Genomic DNA, 19,942 nt, shown 5'->3' with positions numbered 1-19,942 from the left:
CTAGAGTGCTTCTTGGCAACCTGCTCTATCCTTCTCAGACAGAGAAGAACGTGTGTGTGTGTGTGTGTGTGTGTGTTTGTGTGAGAGAGAGACAGACAGGGAGGGAGAGATGGATAGTTGGGGAAAGCTGGGGGGCTGGGAGTCTTACAAGGAAAAATCTGCTGAGGGCAAATTTCCACTCAGCCAAAATCTGAGGAACAAATGAAAAACATGACAGTGCCCAAGAGTTATGTAACAACCGCCCCCGCATAAACATATATTCTCTAACCAAAAGACCCTGTGACGCATATTAGATCATGTTTGCAATGAGGTCTCTTTAAGTGCCCTTTGCAAAGCAACTCAGATGAGGCCACTGTGAAACAACATGATGGGAAGTAATCAACGCAGCAAGTTTTTCATTAACATAGCTAATTAAATTGACTGCAGCCTGTGTCCTGTGGTCACCTAATGAACTAATGACAATCTGAAACATAGTACTGCATGCCAATCATTAATGTTCACACATGGCAAAGAGTACCCTCTACTGTTGGACATTATAAAATGGTAAACCAAACACTGACAAATCTCAGTATTAACCTGTGTGAATGTAACTTCTGCCTGGGTTCAGATCAACTCATGAAGCTTAATTCTGCTTCCTAAGTAGCTCACATGCTAGTCAGCTCACATTTATTTGGACAAAACAGCAGTAGGGCTCAAGCTTCTGCTGGTAGACAAGTCAACAAATCACATGGTTACTAACACAGTATTTATTAGGCTGTATCTATACAGAGTTGAAATCATGGCAACTTTTTTGCCACACAGAACTGATCTGTTTTCCATTGACACTGAAAAAACTAACAAACAAACAAACAAATCAGGTTGAGCAATCCATGCTTTCATTGTAATGCATGACAACCAAACCCTAAATGTGCTCAAAGAGTGGAATTTCTTTTTCCTTTTATCCAAAAATCTTCCACCTTGTTGTAGTCATAGCTGAGTATGATAGATATGACTAATTTATACAGAGTGCTACACTGTAATATCTCATACATTTTTCCCAGATGAAAATATATGGTTCTCCTCAAATGTTTGAATTCTCTAATTTCTTTTCCAGCTTTCTTTATGTTTGTCTTTTGAACAGAAAAAGTGGAGGAAATCCTCCAAGAATGCCACCTTGATTTCCTCTCCTTCAGAAGCCTAACATTTTCAAAGAAGGCAAAGTTTGACAGGCAATACGTTTCGCCTAAGGAGTCTAAATTTTGATCTTTCTCTCACAAGATGCACGTCTTGGTTCAGAGAGGGATGGCAAGTGTTTGGTGTAAACAGTAACCCCAGCCAAATGTACTAAAATGTAATCTTCCTTGCCTCCTTCAATTGACTGATTTGCAGTGTACAGTATGGACTGACCGAAGCAAGCCGTTAACTCAGTTCCTTTCAGTCCAGCTCTACTGTCACAGATATTTCTTTAATCAATCGTGGTCGGTGGCTGTTCACAGCTGGAAGGTAGCAGAGGTCTGTGACATTGCATTGTATATGAAGGTGTTGTTGAAGGGCACAAACTGGTGGCTGATGATCTTGATAACCTCCTGGGCAGCCGATCCTAAGCAAACACATTGATAAAGAACAAATAACCAGCATTTAGGATTTATTAGCACCATATTAGTGACACATATGTATATTAGAATCTCAATCAAATTCTGAGGAGTGCCAAATTTGTACCTCCCAAAAATGCAGCCACTGTGTGTGGCTCTGCAGCGCCGTAACGACAGCTGTAAAAAAAAAAGCAGAAAAAAAAAAAAAAAAAAAAAACTACTTAAAATTTCAAAACATCATCTTAACATGATTAGTTTTTTTTCCTGGATAAATGTCACAAACAAAGTTGGGCACAACCTGAAGAAAACAGCAAACCCATCAATGACTTACAACTCGTGGATGTAATCATCTTTGATGTTGACGTTGAGGCTGTACTCCTGCAGGAGACTGTTCACACACAGCTTCAGCTTGCTAATGTCTTCCTCCACCTGGTAATTATAAACTCCTGGGGAACAGAGGACACATGCAAGAGAAAAATTAAAAAAACTGCGATGTCACGACAAGCAAATGTGTTATACTGCACAGATGAAGTAAATTAACCAATTTTTACATTTTTCAAACTTGACTATGATGTGCAAGGTGTGTCCTTCTCTCCCTGTGTGATAATATAGTTACGTTAAATGTTAACGAGATGCTCGAGCCAGTCTCTTTCAACACAATATAAACCTTGGTCCTACCTGGGTAGCGGGAGTGCTGCTGGTAGAAGCGATCAACAGCACGTAGCATGAGGTAGAGGACCATCTCACTATCTGGACTGTCCATGTACGAGGCTGGAAGGAGAAGAGAAAGGACATCATGCTACCCTGCCAAAATATCTGGGGTGATATCTTTAATGGTTGAATGTGGTCTGAGCTTGGTACAAATAACAGAAAGTAGATCACAGAAAATGATCATGAAAAAGGGTAGATAAAGAAGGATTTAATGATGAACATACTTAACCTCCAACTTACTGATCTCATCTTTATTTACTGAGTCCACACTATATTCTTCAGCCAGAGACCTGCAACACACCACCCTCAGGAAGGATGCATTCTTGCCTATGACAATGAAACAATCAGAAATACAAAAGGTAAACCTACAGTGTCTTTAAATACACGGCACTGATTTGGGTCACAAGTAAAACAGATTACGTGACAACGCAGCAAAGCTTGTTGCATCAAGATTGAGCTCCCTTAAGTTAAGAAAATGTGGAGCGCGACAGCATTACAAATCCTGTAGCTAGGCAGGGCTCAGAGAAATTAAAGACTTGATGTCAAAAAGGAAAACACTACTCTACTATAGCAACACCTGACTGACATGGTGCTTTCGATTAGCCCTAAATGGGTAACAACATTTAACTGATATACATAGCATAAGGCAGTTTTGATTCACAAATAAGATATAAATGTGCATGTGCACGCATTTCTGAAATTTTCTCACTGGGTATGTGTACATGCACGCAATACTCCCAATTATTGTGTATAATCAGTTCAAGGTGACTAATTAAAGCTGTTATATGGTTTGAAGTAGAGCAAATTTACCCAATAACACGAATTTAATTGATTTATTTGATTATTTACTCAAAGCAGGATGTGACACAAGGAGTTTCTAACTGTGGTTATCTGTGTCAAAGGAAACATGTCCATGAAATTGTCAGATTTCACTGATGCCCGCTGTTTCACTTTGTCAGCAGAAAATGTGGAGGCAAAGCTTTCCCAAAATAAATAAATAAGTAAATATATAAATAAACAGAACAGTGTGTGTTTCACAGCGTGGTATGGCTGGAGAATTGCCTATCAGGGTGCGATCAGATCTGTATGCATGTAAAATGTACCCAGTGCATGCGCACATGCAAGTGTGAGGGACATGGTTGTTTATGAGCGCCGGGGTCACTTACAGAACAGTCTGATGTCCTTTTCAGAGATGCTCTCTGGTGGCTAGAAGAGAGAGAGAAGTGAAGCTGAGTCTTTTTAGCTTGAAATCCAGTTCAAGTCAAGTGCATTTTAAGTAGCACTATTGTGAATTGAGGTAATATAATGCACTACATATACACGTTTCAGAAATCCAAATTTCTCAAACATGACAGACACTATTGGAATTTTTAGATGCTACCTTGGATGAAAGGAAGAATAATTCGTAAACAAAAATAAAGATACAAAGCTGGCAAAAATACATTATTTCCAGTTGAACATGACTACTGACATACTGAAATTATATATGTGCAGTATAAGAAAAAGGACAACAGGAAATGATTTTTTTTAGAGTGCATGACATCCCATTGTGTTTAATAAAACTGATGCAATACTTAGTGAACCACTAACCCAATTCTAGGTTAATCTAAACCTGCAACACTAAGAAACCTGGCCTATTGTGCTTTGTAATTAAACTTTAGTGGTCCTACATTCTTTGTTTTTTTTTTTTTTTTGTATTTGTAACTTTGTTGTATACTTTTATTCTGTAATATGCTTTGAAATAGGTATTTAAGACATTCACTACTTTTGAAGCCTTAAATTCAGCTGATTAACATTAAGACTTTTCAGATACCATGAACATATCTGTTCACATGTGCTTGTTCATGGAGGGCAGGATACCTTTCCAACAGACTGCAAGATACACTCGACATGCTTGGACACAGCTGCAGCATCCTGCATGGCCTTTTCCCTGTAACTGTAATGAAACACAGGCGCTAATGAAAACACAGCTGCAATCATGACCCTGTGAGGTACAGAGCATGCACTATAAGAAACACCAGCCACATGACAGCAGACATAGCCATTTAATGTAGCACTCAGACCTACAGTTAAGAAATGTAATGTCACCAAACTTCAGTGTGGTAATAATTGCTAACATGGTATGATGTGATGTGGCCTTGCACTAAACCGCCTAAATTAACTAAGCCCTCAGCTGCTGGTCTTGTGCCTTCTACATACAGCATGTACTCATCTTAAAAATATGGCTAGTAGTCAGGCTGGGCAAGAGTGACAAAATCAAATGTCACAACACCTTTGACCATATGTCTCAATATGGATATTGTGATGAAACTGCAGGTATGACTGTTGGTGCTTTCTTAGGATATTACATAAAATGAACAAGCAGGTAGAGGCAAATAACCAAAGAGCTACAACAGTCTAATAAGTTCAGAAAATTGCATGCCCTTCCTGTAACACAGCTTTTAAAACCAGGAAAAGGAAGCAAGACATTCAAAATCCCAAACAATGTCTACTCTCAAATGACAGTAATAATATATGGCCCAGCCCTAGCTAGTCGTAACCAAATCTTCTCCACTTACACATTTTGAAGGTTGATAAACTTCTGAGAGTCTGCTATCATATCTGGAATGGTTCCTCTCACAGGTAGGCTGCCATTGCCTTCAGACTGAATGAACTCCTTGATGGCTCGCAGCATCACCCAGAAGGATGCAGACTGGTAAACACATGAATAGAATCACACACACACACACCACTTGCATATTTACAAAGCGCAGATTTGCTTCGTTCAAAGACATTTGGTACAAAGGATTCCCCCCCACCCCCCACCCCCCACCCATGATGCTGACAATCTCGCTAAGAATCTATTTACCACTACATGATGGAGCAATATAAGTTATGGAGTTATGGCAGTCTGACACCACAAATGGTCCTGAACTCACCTGTGATGTGATGTTGCTACACTGCTCGCTATTGATTAAGTCTTCCACAGCTGTAGGAATCTACAGAAACAAGAGGAGTCATTGCAAACGTCTGACGTGACATTAACTGAGTGCTGTGACACTTTTGAGATCGGTGAGGGATAAGAAGGTAATGTATAAAGCGTGGGATGTAATGTAACTCAAAAACACATAAACAAGAGAATGAGATCTGACACCTTGGTTGGGTTTAAAGCAGTGTTGACATTCTTAACAGCCTCTTCAAAGTTTTCCTCATCCTCAGGGACATCGTTATCATTCTTTAAGATTCCTGAAATAAATAAATAAATAAATAAATACAGACCAAAGATGTATTCTGACTACACAGACTCAGGTGATCTTATTTATGGGCAACTAAAAATAGAGGATGACAGATACCTTGTCGAATAAGCTGTCTGAAGGCCTCTTTCTCTTTGTAATTTTTTGGTGGTTGAGAGTTGTGCTGCAAATACCAAAAAATAAAATGATCAGGGGTGAAGTAAATGTAAGACACTGATCATGGCATAGCTGAGTCAGCCAAAGTTATACTGTACCTCACTGAGCCACTTCTCCAAATATTTGGCAACAATGATTATCCATGGTGTGTGACTGTGATCCTAAAGACACCAAAAAGGATGGAAAAGAAACAGTGTCAGCTGTGTAAAGCTATCAATATGTGTATAAATCTACCCACAGAAACACACACACACACACACACACACACACACACACACACACACACACACACCTTCTTCTCCATGCTTTCTAGATCGTAGGACTGGATGTGGCTCTTCAGTTCGGCAAAGGGCTGGTCTAACCTCAGGTCTTCCAAGGCATTGTCTGGATGAGATTCGATCACTGAGGGAAAAGACAGTAACATTTAAAAAATATCTTAACTGTAAAAAAAACAAAAAAAAACAAAACAAACAAACAGTGGAATCAACAGTGAAACAGAAAAATACCAAAAAGGGCACATAAAAGGTAGGTAATAGACTTGTGATCTCATAATGTAAAGATCTGTATATACTATTGCAATGCTGTTTGTGACAGTAATACATCATTTCAATGTCCTGGTGTGTACAGTGACTTCACAATAAGAAATCAAGTGGTATCAAAAGTAAATGCTTATGCTACTAACCTGTGTGCTCTTTCACAACTAGTCTCATGTAGCCGATGAGGCCGTAGGTTTTACAAACTAGGAAAGGTACAGATGCACTCCACAGCACGGAGCCTAGCCTCAAGCAAGTGCTGTTGAAATTTAAGGACAAATTCAAAAATTATAAAAAGGCAATTAGGAAAAAAAAGAAGAATGAAACCAGGTGTTTGCCAAATAAAACTAGTTTCTGCCAAAGGGTGTAAATAAATTCTGTGAGGTTAAAAGCATAAAAACCTGCTGAATAGAGAGAAATTCTTCACCTGAGGTTTGGGTTAAGTCAGTAGGTAGAGCTGTCACTTTCTTAGTAAGACTTTATATATTGACATGCTCTTGGTTGTAATTAGTTTTACATAAACACACTTGATGCTTTATTAATGCATGCTTTCATTGACTTTGGTGAAATTGCAGACTTGGCTTTCTTTGCTGGTTCCTTACATTTTCAGAGAGCACAGTTTTCAAACTCAACACAGGGACTAACGGCAGTGTAACACCGTAAGACCACCACCTGCTGGAATTCAAGGCACGTTGCTTCAAATGGCCTGATGCTCTGACAGCCTTTCATCCTGCGCTCCCATTTTGAATTTTAAGTAGATAATTACGGTTCAAACATTTATTTTCCATTTTTGATCATGTGTCTGACCAAAACTGATGGCCCTGAAGTACAATAGATCCCTTTTGAACAAATTTAGGGCTATGCTGTAAATTTGAACCATGATCAAAAGCAATTCATTTACAGTAAATGTACAGCAAGTTTTATTTCACTGCTGATTTGGTCAATGTCATCAAGTCCTTAGGGTCAAAGGAGAAAGAAATAACTTCATAGTATATATATAAACATGCCAAGCCATTTGGATATGAATGCTTGATCTAATATTTAAACGTTTGAGTAATATTTCTCACCACTCATGAGCTTTTCTGCTTCTTTCCGTTTCTCTGAAATATTCTAGTTCAGTGTAGGCTCTCAAATCATTCTCTAAGGTTCAGTACAAACTGTCTTGCTAAAATAAAATGTGAGACAAGAATAACTATAAGCCGCCTACCTTTCTGGCAACTGGACACCGATAACCAGGGTGAACCTGTGGAAAAATTCTGGGTCGTTGTCCAAGAGCTTGTCTGGATTCTATAGGAGTAACACAGAAGATCCTGATGAATGATGACCAGTAAATTTAAGCATGTTCCATTAGCCAAAATTTCTTTTTCTTGGATAGATTTTACAATCACACTAAATCCCATTTCTATAAACTTGCTTATATGTAATGAGATTGATTAAGGTGCTCTGAAGCACCTTGGTAAATGTGTTTTGAAAAGTGCTCGAGGTACATTATTATCAGAAAATGATGGCATAATACCAACCTACACTGATTAATGCACAACTCTGGTATTATGACAAGAGACAGATCAACAACTAACCTCCTCCACAAAGTTTCCAGATACATCACTGTTAAGTTCTTGTAGCAGCTCAGTGGCAGCCTGTGCTCTGTTCTGTAACATGAAAAAACAATGTTCACTGCTGTTAAAAATAACATGCAAATACATTTTTCCCCTTTTACAAATAAGCATATTACAAAACATTTTATGAACTCTGATGAGGCAGAGATGTAAGGGGCAGGGATAGAAAGACAGTGTAAGAGTTGGAGAGAGAGAGTAAATCTTTGTGGAGGACAGGTTTGTGAGGATCATAGAAAAAAAAAAGAATTTCAGTGAAGCATACCTTTCCAATGCTGCTGCTGCTGAGAAAAAAGCTGCAAGAGAGGACCAGCAGGGTCAGCCATGATCAGAGTAAGCACACATAACACACTAGATTGAGATTAACTTCCAAAATGGTTCACTGAAACAATCTTACTTGTTTCCAACATCTTCCCCAGAAACTGTGTGGCCATCAACAATGGTGAAAGCTCCAATACCTGAGAGGGAGATTGGTTAACTTCATCAGCAAGATGATAGGAAAGACTGGTTTTATCAGCGGCACAGAACCTTGTATTATTATTAGATATGTTGGTTTGTCACCTGGGAGCACTAGGTTCTTTAGTGTCTCTGTTCCTGTTGCTGTGGCATTGATGAGACAAACATGTGCATTCTCGAGGGCTTCTTGACCATGGTCACCCCACAGCCTGAAAGCACAGGACAAAATGCGGACATGCATTGCCATCTAGTGAGAAAACAAATCCTCATACACCGTCAAAAGACAGGAAGCACATCATACATAGCAAAAATTAATAACGTTACCACTGTCGCTAGCTACTGATATGCTAGCTGCTAACGCTCCCTTTAGCCACATTAATAAACTACTTAACTATGAAGATAACTGTGGTTACACTCCCAGCTAAGTGAGAAGGGCAACATCTAAAAACAACAGAAAAACACAGTATTTCCTCACACACCGGCTTAGCATGTTAGCCGGTGTGTTAACCGAGAAGGTTTTACAGTAATAACACCCATAACTACAGTAGCTAGGCAGCTAAAGCTACCAAGCCATCCCTGACAGACCAGGTTCAGAGCAGCGGCCTGTGTCCGGAGATGCTCGGTGTATTTCACTTAAAGTTAGGTTAGCTGAAACACTGTGGACGTCTGTGTAACAACGACGGAGAGTTTTACTTTACCTCAACTGCCTGTCGTATCTCTGTTCCTTTGAGGTTTTGGTGGCTGCCATGGTTGCTTATGAATGAAGCTTTAAAGATGCATTTTAGTGTTCATCACCACCGATTCGACACCAAGCTGTCAGCGCCAAGTTTCACCTCCGTACTTTCGACACAAATCCACGCCGACCGCTAGGGGGAGCAGCAGCTTTACTACGTCCTGTAGCGAAACAGGTGATTCACATGAGGCACTTTATTACTCACTTTAGTACTCTCTAATCATCATCACACATCGCCCTGTCTATTTATGTGCTGTTTTTGTTGAGCTACACTATAGTACTGCGAGTAGGTGTACTCTATTGCATTTGATTTTATTGCATTGCTATGCATTCTGCAGTTTACTGTATTTTATCACATGAAGCCAGCATGCCACTCGACTGCCACTTTATTGTGTATTTCCTGCCTTGAGAATTACGGATAAAAATTAGTACAGCAATGTTGTATTATTTATTTATTTATTTATTTATTGCTTATGCAGAAAAATATTCCTAACTTGACAATGTGTGGCTATTTATCTAAGATGGTTAAAGGGTGTTAGGATTCCCCTACCGTCAGTTCATTCAACATTAGATAGGTAATATGTCGATATTGGCACACCTCTCTATGACCAGAAGAGACGTAACTTCAGTGCCTTGAAATGAGGATACAGATTAGTGTGTGTGTGTGTGTGTGTGTGTGTGTGTGTGTGTGTGTGTGTGTGTGTGTGTGTGTGTGTGTGTGTGTGTGTGTGTGTGTGTGTGTTGATGGGCGTGTCAAGAGAAAGGCTATTGCCATTCCCACCTCTCTGCTATAAACTTCATCAATAGCCCCGCACCGGCCAATGCCCGTGTCGGCCTCACACGTGTGGAACAGGCTGCAGCAGTCAGACGCCGACGAGAACATTTTAATCAAAGAACAATGACAGGGAATCACTGGGGATATGGAGAGAATAACGGTAAGATAATAACTACACCTAACTCATCACTGAGAGAGGGAGAGGGAGAGAGAGAGAGAGAGCATCTGTCTTTCAAGGGTTTATTGCCTTCCCGTGCAAATTAGTGAGGTGTTGCAGCAATAAGGCAGTGTAGGCAATTAATTCACAGTTTTATTCTCAGGTGCAGACCGTCTTGTTTTCGTTGCTGGAACATTGCGTGATATACTCAAAGGGTTAGATGTTAAAATAGCTGTTAATACGAGATTAGCCCTGTTATCCTTAAAGGGATAGGTGCTTGTTTGCCTTGCCTCACGGGTGGCTTACATCCGGTCATGATGGGGGGAAAGACATGGCATTGAATCCACCATGATGGATAATCAATGCATAGGATCATCATTTGTCTTAACCTTTGAGTTTTATTAATTTTTGTGAATTTCAATGCATGTTTCCCCTTCCTCTTACCCTTCCTTTCCTCCTCTTTCTGTAAACCAAGAGCTAAAGTCATATTCTTTTATTACCAAAGTGATGAATGCCTTTTTTTATTTATTTATTTATTTATTTATTTATTAAGTTTTAAGGACAAATTGCTATGATGGAAAAGTGATAGAACAAATATGAGACCCCATATCTGACTATCATTTCTCTGCTTAAGCTCCATTTGATGACCATCCCACTTCTGTGGTTTTCTTTACAAATTAATGCTGAAGGTCCGTGTGCACTGCTAGAATAAGTTTCTAATGAGTGCTGGTGATGTCTCCCTATACATGACAGGCCCATCTGTGTGGCACAAAAACTTTCCTGTTGCTCAGGGGAACCGCCAGTCTCCCATTGACATTGACCCTCATCAGGCTTCATATGATCCCAGTCTGCCACCGATTCTTCTGAGCTACGACCAGTGTAACTCCATCAACATCACCAACAACGGACACTCTGTAGTGGTGGACTTTGATGACTCAGATGATAGAACGGGTGAGAAACAGCTGTTGGATTTTGTCTTGACTTGAGAATCACTTGTTGCTCAGCCATCTGTTTGTGCACTCAGTTTCAAAAATTCAAACCCTCAAAGTCTTTTTACCAATCAAATATCCCCCTCAGGACAACCCAAATCAACCATCCAAATAGTCAGTTAAACTATGTAACTATGATTTTTGTATCTATACAGACAATCTGTAAGGTCCAGATGTGTCTGAATTGGAAATTACCAGCGGCATTACCAAGTCAAGTTTTGGCACAGTCTGTGTACACAAAGGTTATTGGCTGCTTTAAAGGGTCACAGTTCAGTGATGTTGGCTTGGCTGTGTGCTGCCAAGATACAGCGGACCGGTGATAAAAGTTTAATTTCAGTGAATATATGCTTGAGAGGGGAGATTAGCGCAAGTTTAAGAAAGTGCAAACTATGTATGTAACAGACCCTCATCATAGGCTGCAAATAAACCCCTGAGGAAAGTGCAGCCAGCAGTTAAGTGTAGGAGTATCTGTCTGGTAGGGTAGCGATATAATAACATGAGGTGACCTCCCTGATTATTATGGCCCTATTTGCTTTTTATCATTGGGTGGATCCGTGTTAACCACCCTATCATTACCATGGATGATAAGCTCAGAAATGTGTGGTTGTTTGGCGATGACAATTTCCACCGAATGAGCAAGTAGGCCATAATCCATCAAACTGGAGAACCATGCTGCAACCGCTCTCTGATACACATCCTCGGTAATTCATCATGCTCATTCATTTACTCACATCTGCATACCCAGTTGTCAGCTTTCCTTGTATGGCTGTATTAGGGTGTGCACATGCATAAATGCACACATGCCAGCCTCCTGCCCAACTTACAAGGTGTGTTTAAGTGACAAAGAGAAGAGTAGTAAGGCATTGCTGGTTTTCTTACAGCAAGCAAGAAAGACGCATGCATATTGTGCAACCAGTCCATCTTCATTCAAAATTGCATGGCGTTTTCACGACCTGTCCTGGAATGTGAACAACAAACAAGACAGGAGTCAAGGACTACCCATACTTGTTAATCAATGCAGTCCTTTCTTCAAGCAGTCATTAGAATCAACATCAGCAAGGCCATCACAATTTACAACACCAATGTTATCATTATTTCCTGATTCAGCACATTGGTATTGTTGCTGTATTAATGGCCATCTACTCTCCTTTTTAAGGGTTGGAAGATTTCTCAAACCTGTTTCTACCTCATTTTTGAGGTAAACAGATTTTTATCACATTGTTCTACTGACTTACCTGGATGTCCTTTTGATGGACAGTATTTTTTTCTGCTCTTTGACCATCCCTGCTATGCTAACTGGGCTGGGACTGGTACGACCTGTCTGTCAAGAGTCCAACAGCTGAATAACAATGAATCCTAATCAGATTAAATTGACAGACAGATCCATACCCAGCAGGGAAATCCACAGACCCAGAAAACCCTCTCTAGTACTGCCCTGATAATGGGCTGCATCACATTAAACCTATCTGTTTAGGGATGCAACAGTGAATAATTATTATGCTAAGACTTACAATCAGTCTCCCATTAAATCTCTTTGATTATACATCTAAACTACACTCTTTTGGCATGCTCCTCATTACAATAAACAGTGTGGGCCAATATAGGTGACTGCTCTGAAACATGGTGTTTTTTAATATCGGCGTATTTAGCTACAGTTTGACTATTTATGTCCCAAACTAAAGTTTTTGCCAGGGTGTGCTAATGATAGTTTGGCTGGTAAACCAGGCTATCTGTTTGTTCGTGCCTCTGTCTCAGCTTTGAGAGAGGGATTTAATGAGCTCTACTGGGTCTGGCAGGTTAAATCATCCTGTGTTGTGAGTGTGTGTGTGTGTGTGTGTGTGTGTGTGTGTGTGTGTGTCCTGCACTGGTACTAAGCTGTTTGGACACAGGATTCTCTCTGCATCATGCTACTGGAAGGCAGTTCATCTACCACCTACAGAGAATGGAGATAGGTGTGCATGTGTGTAAATTCCTGCCCTTTTTTTCTCCTCCATCTATTCTTATCTTCTGCAGTGATCCAGGGAGGCCCTCTTGACAACGGCTACAGGCTGAGACAGTTCCACTTCCACTGGGGTGGAAAGGGCTGTCATGGCTCTGAGCACACTGTTGCAGGGAAGAGCTATGCATCTGAGGTCAGTGTCTCTGTTTGGAGTGACTGCATGTCAGTGTCTGGGGGAAAACACACACACACACACACACACACACACACACAAAATCACATGTAGAACCATTTTAGGTGCTTGGTTAAGGTATTGCATGAGAAAATAATATGCTGTACTCATTGTTTCTTCAAATCATCATTTAGGGATGCTGCCAGCCACACACAAGCTAAAACAAATACAGGGCGAGCACTGACATTCTTTTGTCAAAATAAAATACAACAGTTATACAAATGTGAACAGCTGCCCTGAATAAAATGAACACCTTAATAAATATGCTGCCTTTTGCAAACTTTTAATGTGACTAATCCCTGTGTGGACTATTTTTCTTCTCATAATGAACATCAGTGTCTAAATTGTAGCAGACGCTGAGAAGTTCCCATAGTTATTAGAGTAAAACTGGTGTGGCTTATCCTGATAACACCTCAATGTGGCACAGTGCACTGTTTTTGTTATTCCCATTTTGTTTCTCTCTCTCTCTCCCCCACATGCCGTATTAACCCACTCCAGCTTCATCTAGTCCACTGGAACGCTACCAAATACAAGACGTTTGGGGAGGCAGCGACAGCCCCTGATGGCCTTGCTGTCCTCGGCATCTTTTTAGAGGTAAGATGCTCGTCTGTGCTATTCCACTTGCTGCCACTATACCCCATTTTCTGCCAACATATTGGTTTCATTTTTTTTTTTTAAACTGCAGTTATTCTCATTGAGATGTTTCTTGTGTCCTTTCTCATTGTTGCAACGTCAGATTTTTTTCATGCTGACAACCAGTTCTGCAGGTTGGGATTATTCTGTTGAGATACAATGGTTCATGAATGTCAGAAGTTGTAAAGGGAGAAAAAGTTGTTGTGGAAGATCTCAGCTCACCTTTTAAATGTTAATTGAAGCTGCATTTCAGAAAGGCGGTTTCTATACTTTTCTAATGTAATTATTTAGATGTTTATTTCCTCCCATAACAGTTGCATGAGTTGATTTCCACATAAATTAACAGACTTCTGAGGATTTTGTAGACTTTAACACAAATCAAGAAACAAATAAATCTTATAATCTGATTCAACAAAAATCAGTTTCAAAGTCAACTGGTGCTTTGTTTTTAGGCAGGTGATGATCACAGGTGGCTCCACAAAATAACAGATGCTCTGTTCATGGTGAAGTTTAAGGTGAGTAATTCATGCAGGATTCATACACGATTTTATTACCTTGTACTGTTTCTCTGGTTTATGGTCGGTGCTCAGCGTTATCACGGTAATATAGAGCTTGTGTTTTCGTGTTTACAGAACAGTGTTGCAGATTTTAAAGGTTTCAACCCCAAGTGCCTCCTACCCAGCAGCCTGCACTACTGGACCTATCCTGGATCCCTGACCACGCCCCCCCTCCATGAGAGTGTCATCTGGATCGTCCTGAAGGAGCCAATCATAGTGTCTGAAAAACAGGTGAGAGCTGGAAACACAAGATCCAGACATTTAGAGTGTAAGACCAGAAATGGTTAAATCCTAAATTTAAAGCCTACAGTGTGGCCTAAGGCACTGAAAAAAAAACACTGTAATTTTATTCATGAAAGATATAAAGTACAAAGAAATGAAATTATTGCTAAAAATACAAATTAAGAGGTAGAGCAAATGTAAAAAAAAGGAAGATACAAGAGGCAAGGAGAGCATGCTGCTTTGCAATATTCTAACAAGCCCAAGAGCCAACACCTTCTTAAACGCATTTTCATTTGGAAATATGAACATGGCAACGTAAGACAAGCATTGCTATTTGTTGTAGGATGTAGATAATGTATATTAGCTATCAATCAATATTTTTATTTCTGGTTTTTGATCTTTAGGAAAAGAGGAAAGTCTTGTCAAGTGTGTCACTTTAACATTAGTTGTTCCTTGTATTGGAATAGTAAAGCTGATCTGTGAGAAAGCACAGCCAAAATCGTAGCAGTGTAAGTTGTAAATGATTTCTTGGCTCTTCCAGGTCATACAGCACAGCTTTAACTCCATTAATGCACAGCGTTAACCCTAATCCGGCTGTGTTGGCTGTTTTTTTTTTTTTGGCATGTGACCTGCATTTTTCTTGACATGACATAGTATGTTGAAATTACCAGAAATATGCAAGTTTTTTTTTATATTCATCAATAATAATGGATAAAACATTACATGCATGCAAGATCTAAAAAATGGCATATTCTCCTCATTTCATCATATCACATTTAAGTATTTTCCCAAGAGTGTGTACAGTTTTCAGATGTACAGCCCTGTAAAATGACTTTTTTCCCTTGCGAATTCATGTGCAGTGGTAAGACTCTATGCTCCACTTATGCATATGGCTGCAACATCAATCACCTTCATGTACAATGTCATGTACACTTGGTTGCAACTGATGCAGTGGATAAATTCAGGGCGTTGTATTACCTTCAAGTGTGTGTGTGTGTGTGTGTGGGGTGGGGGGCGTCGGTGTCTTTGTTGCATATTTGATGTTTCAGCTGAAAAATGATGTGCAGTCTCTCTGTTTTGTTTGTGTAAATCAATGTGTGTGGTATAACGTGGTTCACAAAATGAGACTGTTTTATCTACTTTGCAGTTTTTGACTGGCCTCATAAAAACAGAATGCTATGATAAATAGTAAATTCTTTTCCCACAATTTGCTTGGGAAAGGGGAAGTGCCTTCACATATTTTATTTTGGGCGTTGCTTTTGGGATCTTGAAGACATATGGGTCAGTGATGCACCTCACCACTGCTATTCAAAAATGACAGTGATTAATGCTATAATTACAGTTCAAAACAAGGTGACATATTTGGTACTGACTAGCCCAAACATAGACAGCATCATTCATAGGGACCAATGTGTGGGGTTGCCTTCTTTTCACTGTCCAACTCTTATACTGCCTACAGAATGTAGACAAGGTTTCAGGCTTGTTATTGAGAAAGTGTGTGTCTGATAGTCCGGGTTTGTTGACAAGGTAAGCTGACCAACTGACTGGATGAAGGCAGCACATGCCTTTCAGGTTCCCCCGTGAGCTGACCCAGCTGAGACTGTTGCCAGCCTCTTGATCCCATTCTCTCATGCTCTTCTTTTGTTACTCTTCCACTGTTGGACCCCATCTTTTAACTCCATCTCTGCCCATGAAAAACAGTGCCCTTTTTAATTATGGAGCCATGAGCTTTCTGTCTGCATACCCAGGTCTCTAGCACGGCTGTGGGTGGGGTGTAAGCTAGGCGACTGGCCCCACAACCTATGACTCCAGGGGCTCAAGTCTTTGATCCCCTCCAGCTGATTATCCTGACGGATGGCTGGATGGGTAGAAGTGTTTTTGCGGGGGTTTAATTGAGAAATGCTTGCATGGAGACCCAGCAGGGAAAAGCCCTTATGTAACAGGGTATTATTTTGTTTTCCTTTCCTTTCCCCTCATAAAAGTAGACCAAGAGCTGTGGTGAAATACTAAAACAAAGGTGGAGAGTGGTATATTTGGACACTTGGAGCGTTACGGAACAAAGGTTTAGCTTATGGCACCTGTCCCATTTAAAAAAAAAAATGCTTATGGTTTCTTTTGCATGTATAGAAAGGAAAAACTGTCTGTTTCTGCATCTCTCCCAATGCAGATGAGCAAGTTTCGAATGCTTCTGTTCAACACGGAGGAGGAGGATCAGAGGATACGGATGGAGAACAACTTCAGGCCACCTCAGCCTCTGAAAGGCAGGAAAGTGCGCGCCTCCTTTAACTAAAGTGACTACAGGAAGTCTGAAACTATACAGCAGTTGACACAAGTGCTCTTTAAGGCATCTGAGTTGAATGTATGAATTCGGCTGCACGCCCCACCTCATGGCAGCCTGTCCTGTGGATTACTGCTGATTTCTGTAAACTGAAGAAAATAAAGTATAAGGTATAATTCTCATCACTGCCAAAACATTGAGATACCTGTTTCCAGCTACTGGGGATTTCCAGCTACAGAGGATTCAATGAATAATTACAACCTCCATGAGTTTCAATAGTAAAATAATGAAATTACAATGGAGGATGTTGGGAAAGATCATCTTATTGTGGTCAGTAATGTTTAAGGATATTCAAATGTCATTTGTGTATTTTAAAAGAATAATAACCCATGAAATGTAAACAGAAGCAAATCAAAGCTCCTCCAATATCTGTTCAAGGAAAACAAGTGTTGCTGAGACAAGATGCAGCAAGGTTTGTGCAAGGTGTTTTTTTTTTTTTTTTTTTTTTTTTTCTGTTGCCAGTACAATCTGTAGCTGTTGTAAGGTTGACATCCCGCTGCTCTCGCGCTGCACCATGTGACTGCTTGTCAGTGGTCCGCAGATCCAGGGACTCTGCATCCTCACTGATCCCATCTGATCCCTGTTGATCCAGCCTATTGCTTGTGGATTCTCAGTCCTTGTGGAGCTAGATCCCTTCCACTCCCAAAAATCACAACTGGAGGTGCGGTAGGATTAGTGCCACGGCTGCTAGAACTCATCTGCTCGGCCACGACGGAGGGGGTCTGAAAGTCGAATCTCAGGTTCTTTTAGAGCTTAAGGCACACTCGTATATATCCCCGACAGGGTGGCCCATTATTTTTAGCATGTTCACTAGCTTAAGCAAACAAACCCCTCTATGTTCACAATTGTTCTCCATCCCTAATTTTGATGTTTATTTATTTATAAACTGTAGCAAATTGAACAGAGCCTCAGCATTATGGTAGAGCTATCATTTTTTTCACAACTCTAAACAATCAGTCTACAGACCTCTATTTTTTTTTTCTCCATCCCAGGGTAAAATTACGCTCCATGTGTGAAGTGTCAGATTTCTTGATCCAGTGTTTTTCTATGCAAGACTGTTTCAGAGTCTGATGCACTCTGTGATTAACAGCTTGACCCTGAGGCTGCAGTTGTGAGAAAAATGCCTCCACAGTCCTCTGTGTTATTCCTAATGGAGGCCCTGGCGTCTCACAGTTGTGTGTGAGTTATGGCAGCTCAGTGTAATGCTGTTCCTTATTTAGAATTTTGGATTTCCCTAGCAGAGAGATGGTGGCAGGGAGAAACTTATTTTATGTCCATTCAACAGAACCTCAGCTATGATTGTTTTCATGTCATTGCTGTTAAATAACAATATAAATGTAATTTATGAGTGTGTTTAGTGACTGTATGTTTGTAATGTATTCAAGTCAGCATGTTTTTGTTGAATGAAATGAGATTTAAAATAAATTGGATTCAAGTAATGATTGTGTTCAAGTAATGAACACCTACTGTTGACTCGATTTGAGTGGATAAAGTGAATTCAATAGGAGTGACTGCAGGCTGTCAAAGTTCCCTCTTGAGAAGATATGAGTATTTAATCAGTTAAGCAAGAACAGTGAATCAAGTTTCTGTCCAAGCCGCCTTAATTGTCTAACATTTAATAGGGGCTTTTAGTTTCCGAGCTCAGACAAATGGCAACAGCAGGTTGTTTACAGAGGAGTCTACATTAAATTTAATTTCTTTTGCTGTCAAATGCTGTGTAATTGAGGTTCAAATCACCACCTCTTTCACACTCCAATCACCTCCTGTGTTCAAGCAGCGACATCTGAGCCTTGCACCTGATCTCTGCAGTATGTTTTTGAAGCAGGACTCTTTCAAGCAAATGTTTAAACTCACTCACTGATCAGAGGTAGCAAGGATATTTGGTGCCAGCCACTGCCAGATAATCAGTAGCCAATCTGTCGCCTTGGGAGCTGAGGGACTCAAAAGAAGATGGACGGACTGTAATCTCGATCAATCATTTACCGGCAGTGTTCACTGAATGGCTTTTTACAAAGAGTGTGTTTGATGGGCAACAGGAACAGAGGTGAACAATCTATGGAACGGTTCCCAGTGGGCGGACGTGTGCACCCTCACCCAGCCAGATCCTGCTTGGTCTTTTATCTCACCATGAGAGCTAACACACTCCAGGCTATACATAAAGCATGGGAGAGTAGTAATGACACTACTATGAAAAGGTGACTGGAGGCGCCATAGGGTGGTGTCTTAAGTTCCCCCTTAATGAAGGACCTCCGATCGAGCTCTGTTGCATCTGCACCATTGAAGCACGTTGGACCAAGATACAGACTCCTGTTGACCTTGTGCTCTGACCTGCTTTTAGAGGGGGCAAGTGAAACATTAGTGATCTCAGTGGGAGTAAATAAAGTACTTGAAAGTGAAATCTCCTGTCACTCCCCTTAAAATCAGTAGACCAAGGCTCAGTTGACCCGTCAGACTCTCCCCGTTCACCCTGAGATGGCTAAGCCTGTCAGCAAGTACACAGCAAAGCCCACTGCACCCACTGTACACAGTGGGGCCCAGTTTTTCAAAACTTATCTGACAGAATTTCAGTAATCACAGTGGATTAAATCTGTGAACTGGATTTTTCCAAAACAGATAAATGAGATCACTTGATTGGGGTTTTGGATTTGGTGATCCACTTTTACCTTTAATCGTGTTAAAATGTTTTTGCATTTTTCAAATCAGAGAAGCAGAGATTAGGATAGTTTTGATGCCAAAAATCAGGATAAGCTTTGATCTGACTGGATGTTTGGATTCTGGGTGGATTTAGAGACATAAAAACATAAAGCCAAGAAGTTGTGATGTAACTGGCAAGGATGAAATAATATAGGCTGTACATTGTGTGGATACGTTACAAAATAATGTTTACTTTTACATTAGTTTTATATTTTCTTAAGTGAGCAAAACTTTGAAATCACATTCTCACAGTCAGCAAGACTTTAAGTCAACCTTTATTTTTAAAAAGATCCTCAAATTACAGTTTTCCCCCTCAGTTTGCTCAGTTCTTTTTGGCATTAAGATGTAATGACATTATTTCACCGGCAGATGGCAGGGTAGAGCTCTGCAAATAGATTGT

At 40.3% G+C, this 19,942-nt stretch overlaps 2 protein-coding genes across 2 annotated transcripts; one reads left to right on the top strand and one right to left on the bottom strand.

Moving 5' to 3' along the window:
- Positions 1 to 728: 728 nt before the first annotated feature.
- Positions 729 to 9,135, bottom strand: nae1 (nedd8 activating enzyme E1 subunit 1). Its single transcript, XM_030079486.1, has 20 exons — positions 8,972 to 9,135; positions 8,379 to 8,482; positions 8,215 to 8,275; positions 8,083 to 8,113; positions 7,782 to 7,853; positions 7,412 to 7,491; positions 6,354 to 6,463; positions 5,964 to 6,073; positions 5,770 to 5,832; positions 5,615 to 5,678; positions 5,416 to 5,507; positions 5,201 to 5,260; positions 4,841 to 4,974; positions 4,143 to 4,218; positions 3,449 to 3,488; positions 2,523 to 2,609; positions 2,250 to 2,342; positions 1,903 to 2,017; positions 1,699 to 1,748; positions 729 to 1,579 (listed from the first exon to the last, which is right to left on the bottom strand). Exons 1-20 carry the CDS (start codon positions 9,019 to 9,021, stop codon positions 1,470 to 1,472), a joined length of 1,602 nt encoding a protein of 533 aa, XP_029935346.1. The 5' UTR covers positions 9,022 to 9,135; the 3' UTR covers positions 729 to 1,469.
- Positions 9,136 to 9,794: 659 nt separating this feature from the next.
- ca7 (carbonic anhydrase VII) lies at positions 9,795 to 18,287 on the top strand. Its single transcript, XM_030079498.1, has 7 exons — positions 9,795 to 9,941; positions 10,692 to 10,889; positions 12,941 to 13,059; positions 13,597 to 13,692; positions 14,184 to 14,246; positions 14,364 to 14,519; positions 16,678 to 18,287. The coding sequence occupies exons 1-7, from the start codon at positions 9,905 to 9,907 to the stop codon at positions 16,798 to 16,800; spliced, it is 792 nt and encodes a 263-aa protein (XP_029935358.1). The 5' UTR covers positions 9,795 to 9,904; the 3' UTR covers positions 16,801 to 18,287.
- The last annotated feature ends 1,655 nt before the right edge of the window (positions 18,288 to 19,942 follow it).

Source organism: Myripristis murdjan, chromosome 3 (assembly GCF_902150065.1).
Source record: "Myripristis murdjan chromosome 3, fMyrMur1.1, whole genome shotgun sequence".
NCBI classification, from domain to species: domain Eukaryota; kingdom Metazoa; phylum Chordata; class Actinopteri; order Holocentriformes; family Holocentridae; genus Myripristis; species Myripristis murdjan.
This window is presented reverse-complemented; position numbering and strand designations above follow the sequence as displayed.

Excerpts from the sequence above, each read along its gene's own strand:
- ca7 (XM_030079498.1), top strand. The coding sequence starts at position 9,905 with ATGACAGGGAATCACTGGGGATATGGAGAGAATAACG. Across the intron at positions 13,693-14,183 it reads TCCTCGGCATCTTTTTAGAG|GCAGGTGATGATCACAGGTG; the intron begins GTAAGATGCTCG and ends CTTTGTTTTTAG. Across the intron at positions 14,520-16,677 it reads TCATAGTGTCTGAAAAACAG|ATGAGCAAGTTTCGAATGCT; the intron begins GTGAGAGCTGGA and ends CTCCCAATGCAG.
- nae1 (XM_030079486.1), bottom strand. The coding sequence starts at position 9,021 with ATGGCAGCCACCAAAACCTCAAAGGAACAGAGATACGACAGGCAGTTG. Across the intron at positions 6,074-6,353 it reads AGTTGTGAAAGAGCACACAG|TGATCGAATCTCATCCAGAC; the intron begins GTTAGTAGCATA and ends CTTTTCCCTCAG. Across the intron at positions 2,343-2,522 it reads AGTAAATAAAGATGAGATCA|CCTCGTACATGGACAGTCCA; the intron begins GTAAGTTGGAGG and ends TTCTCCTTCCAG.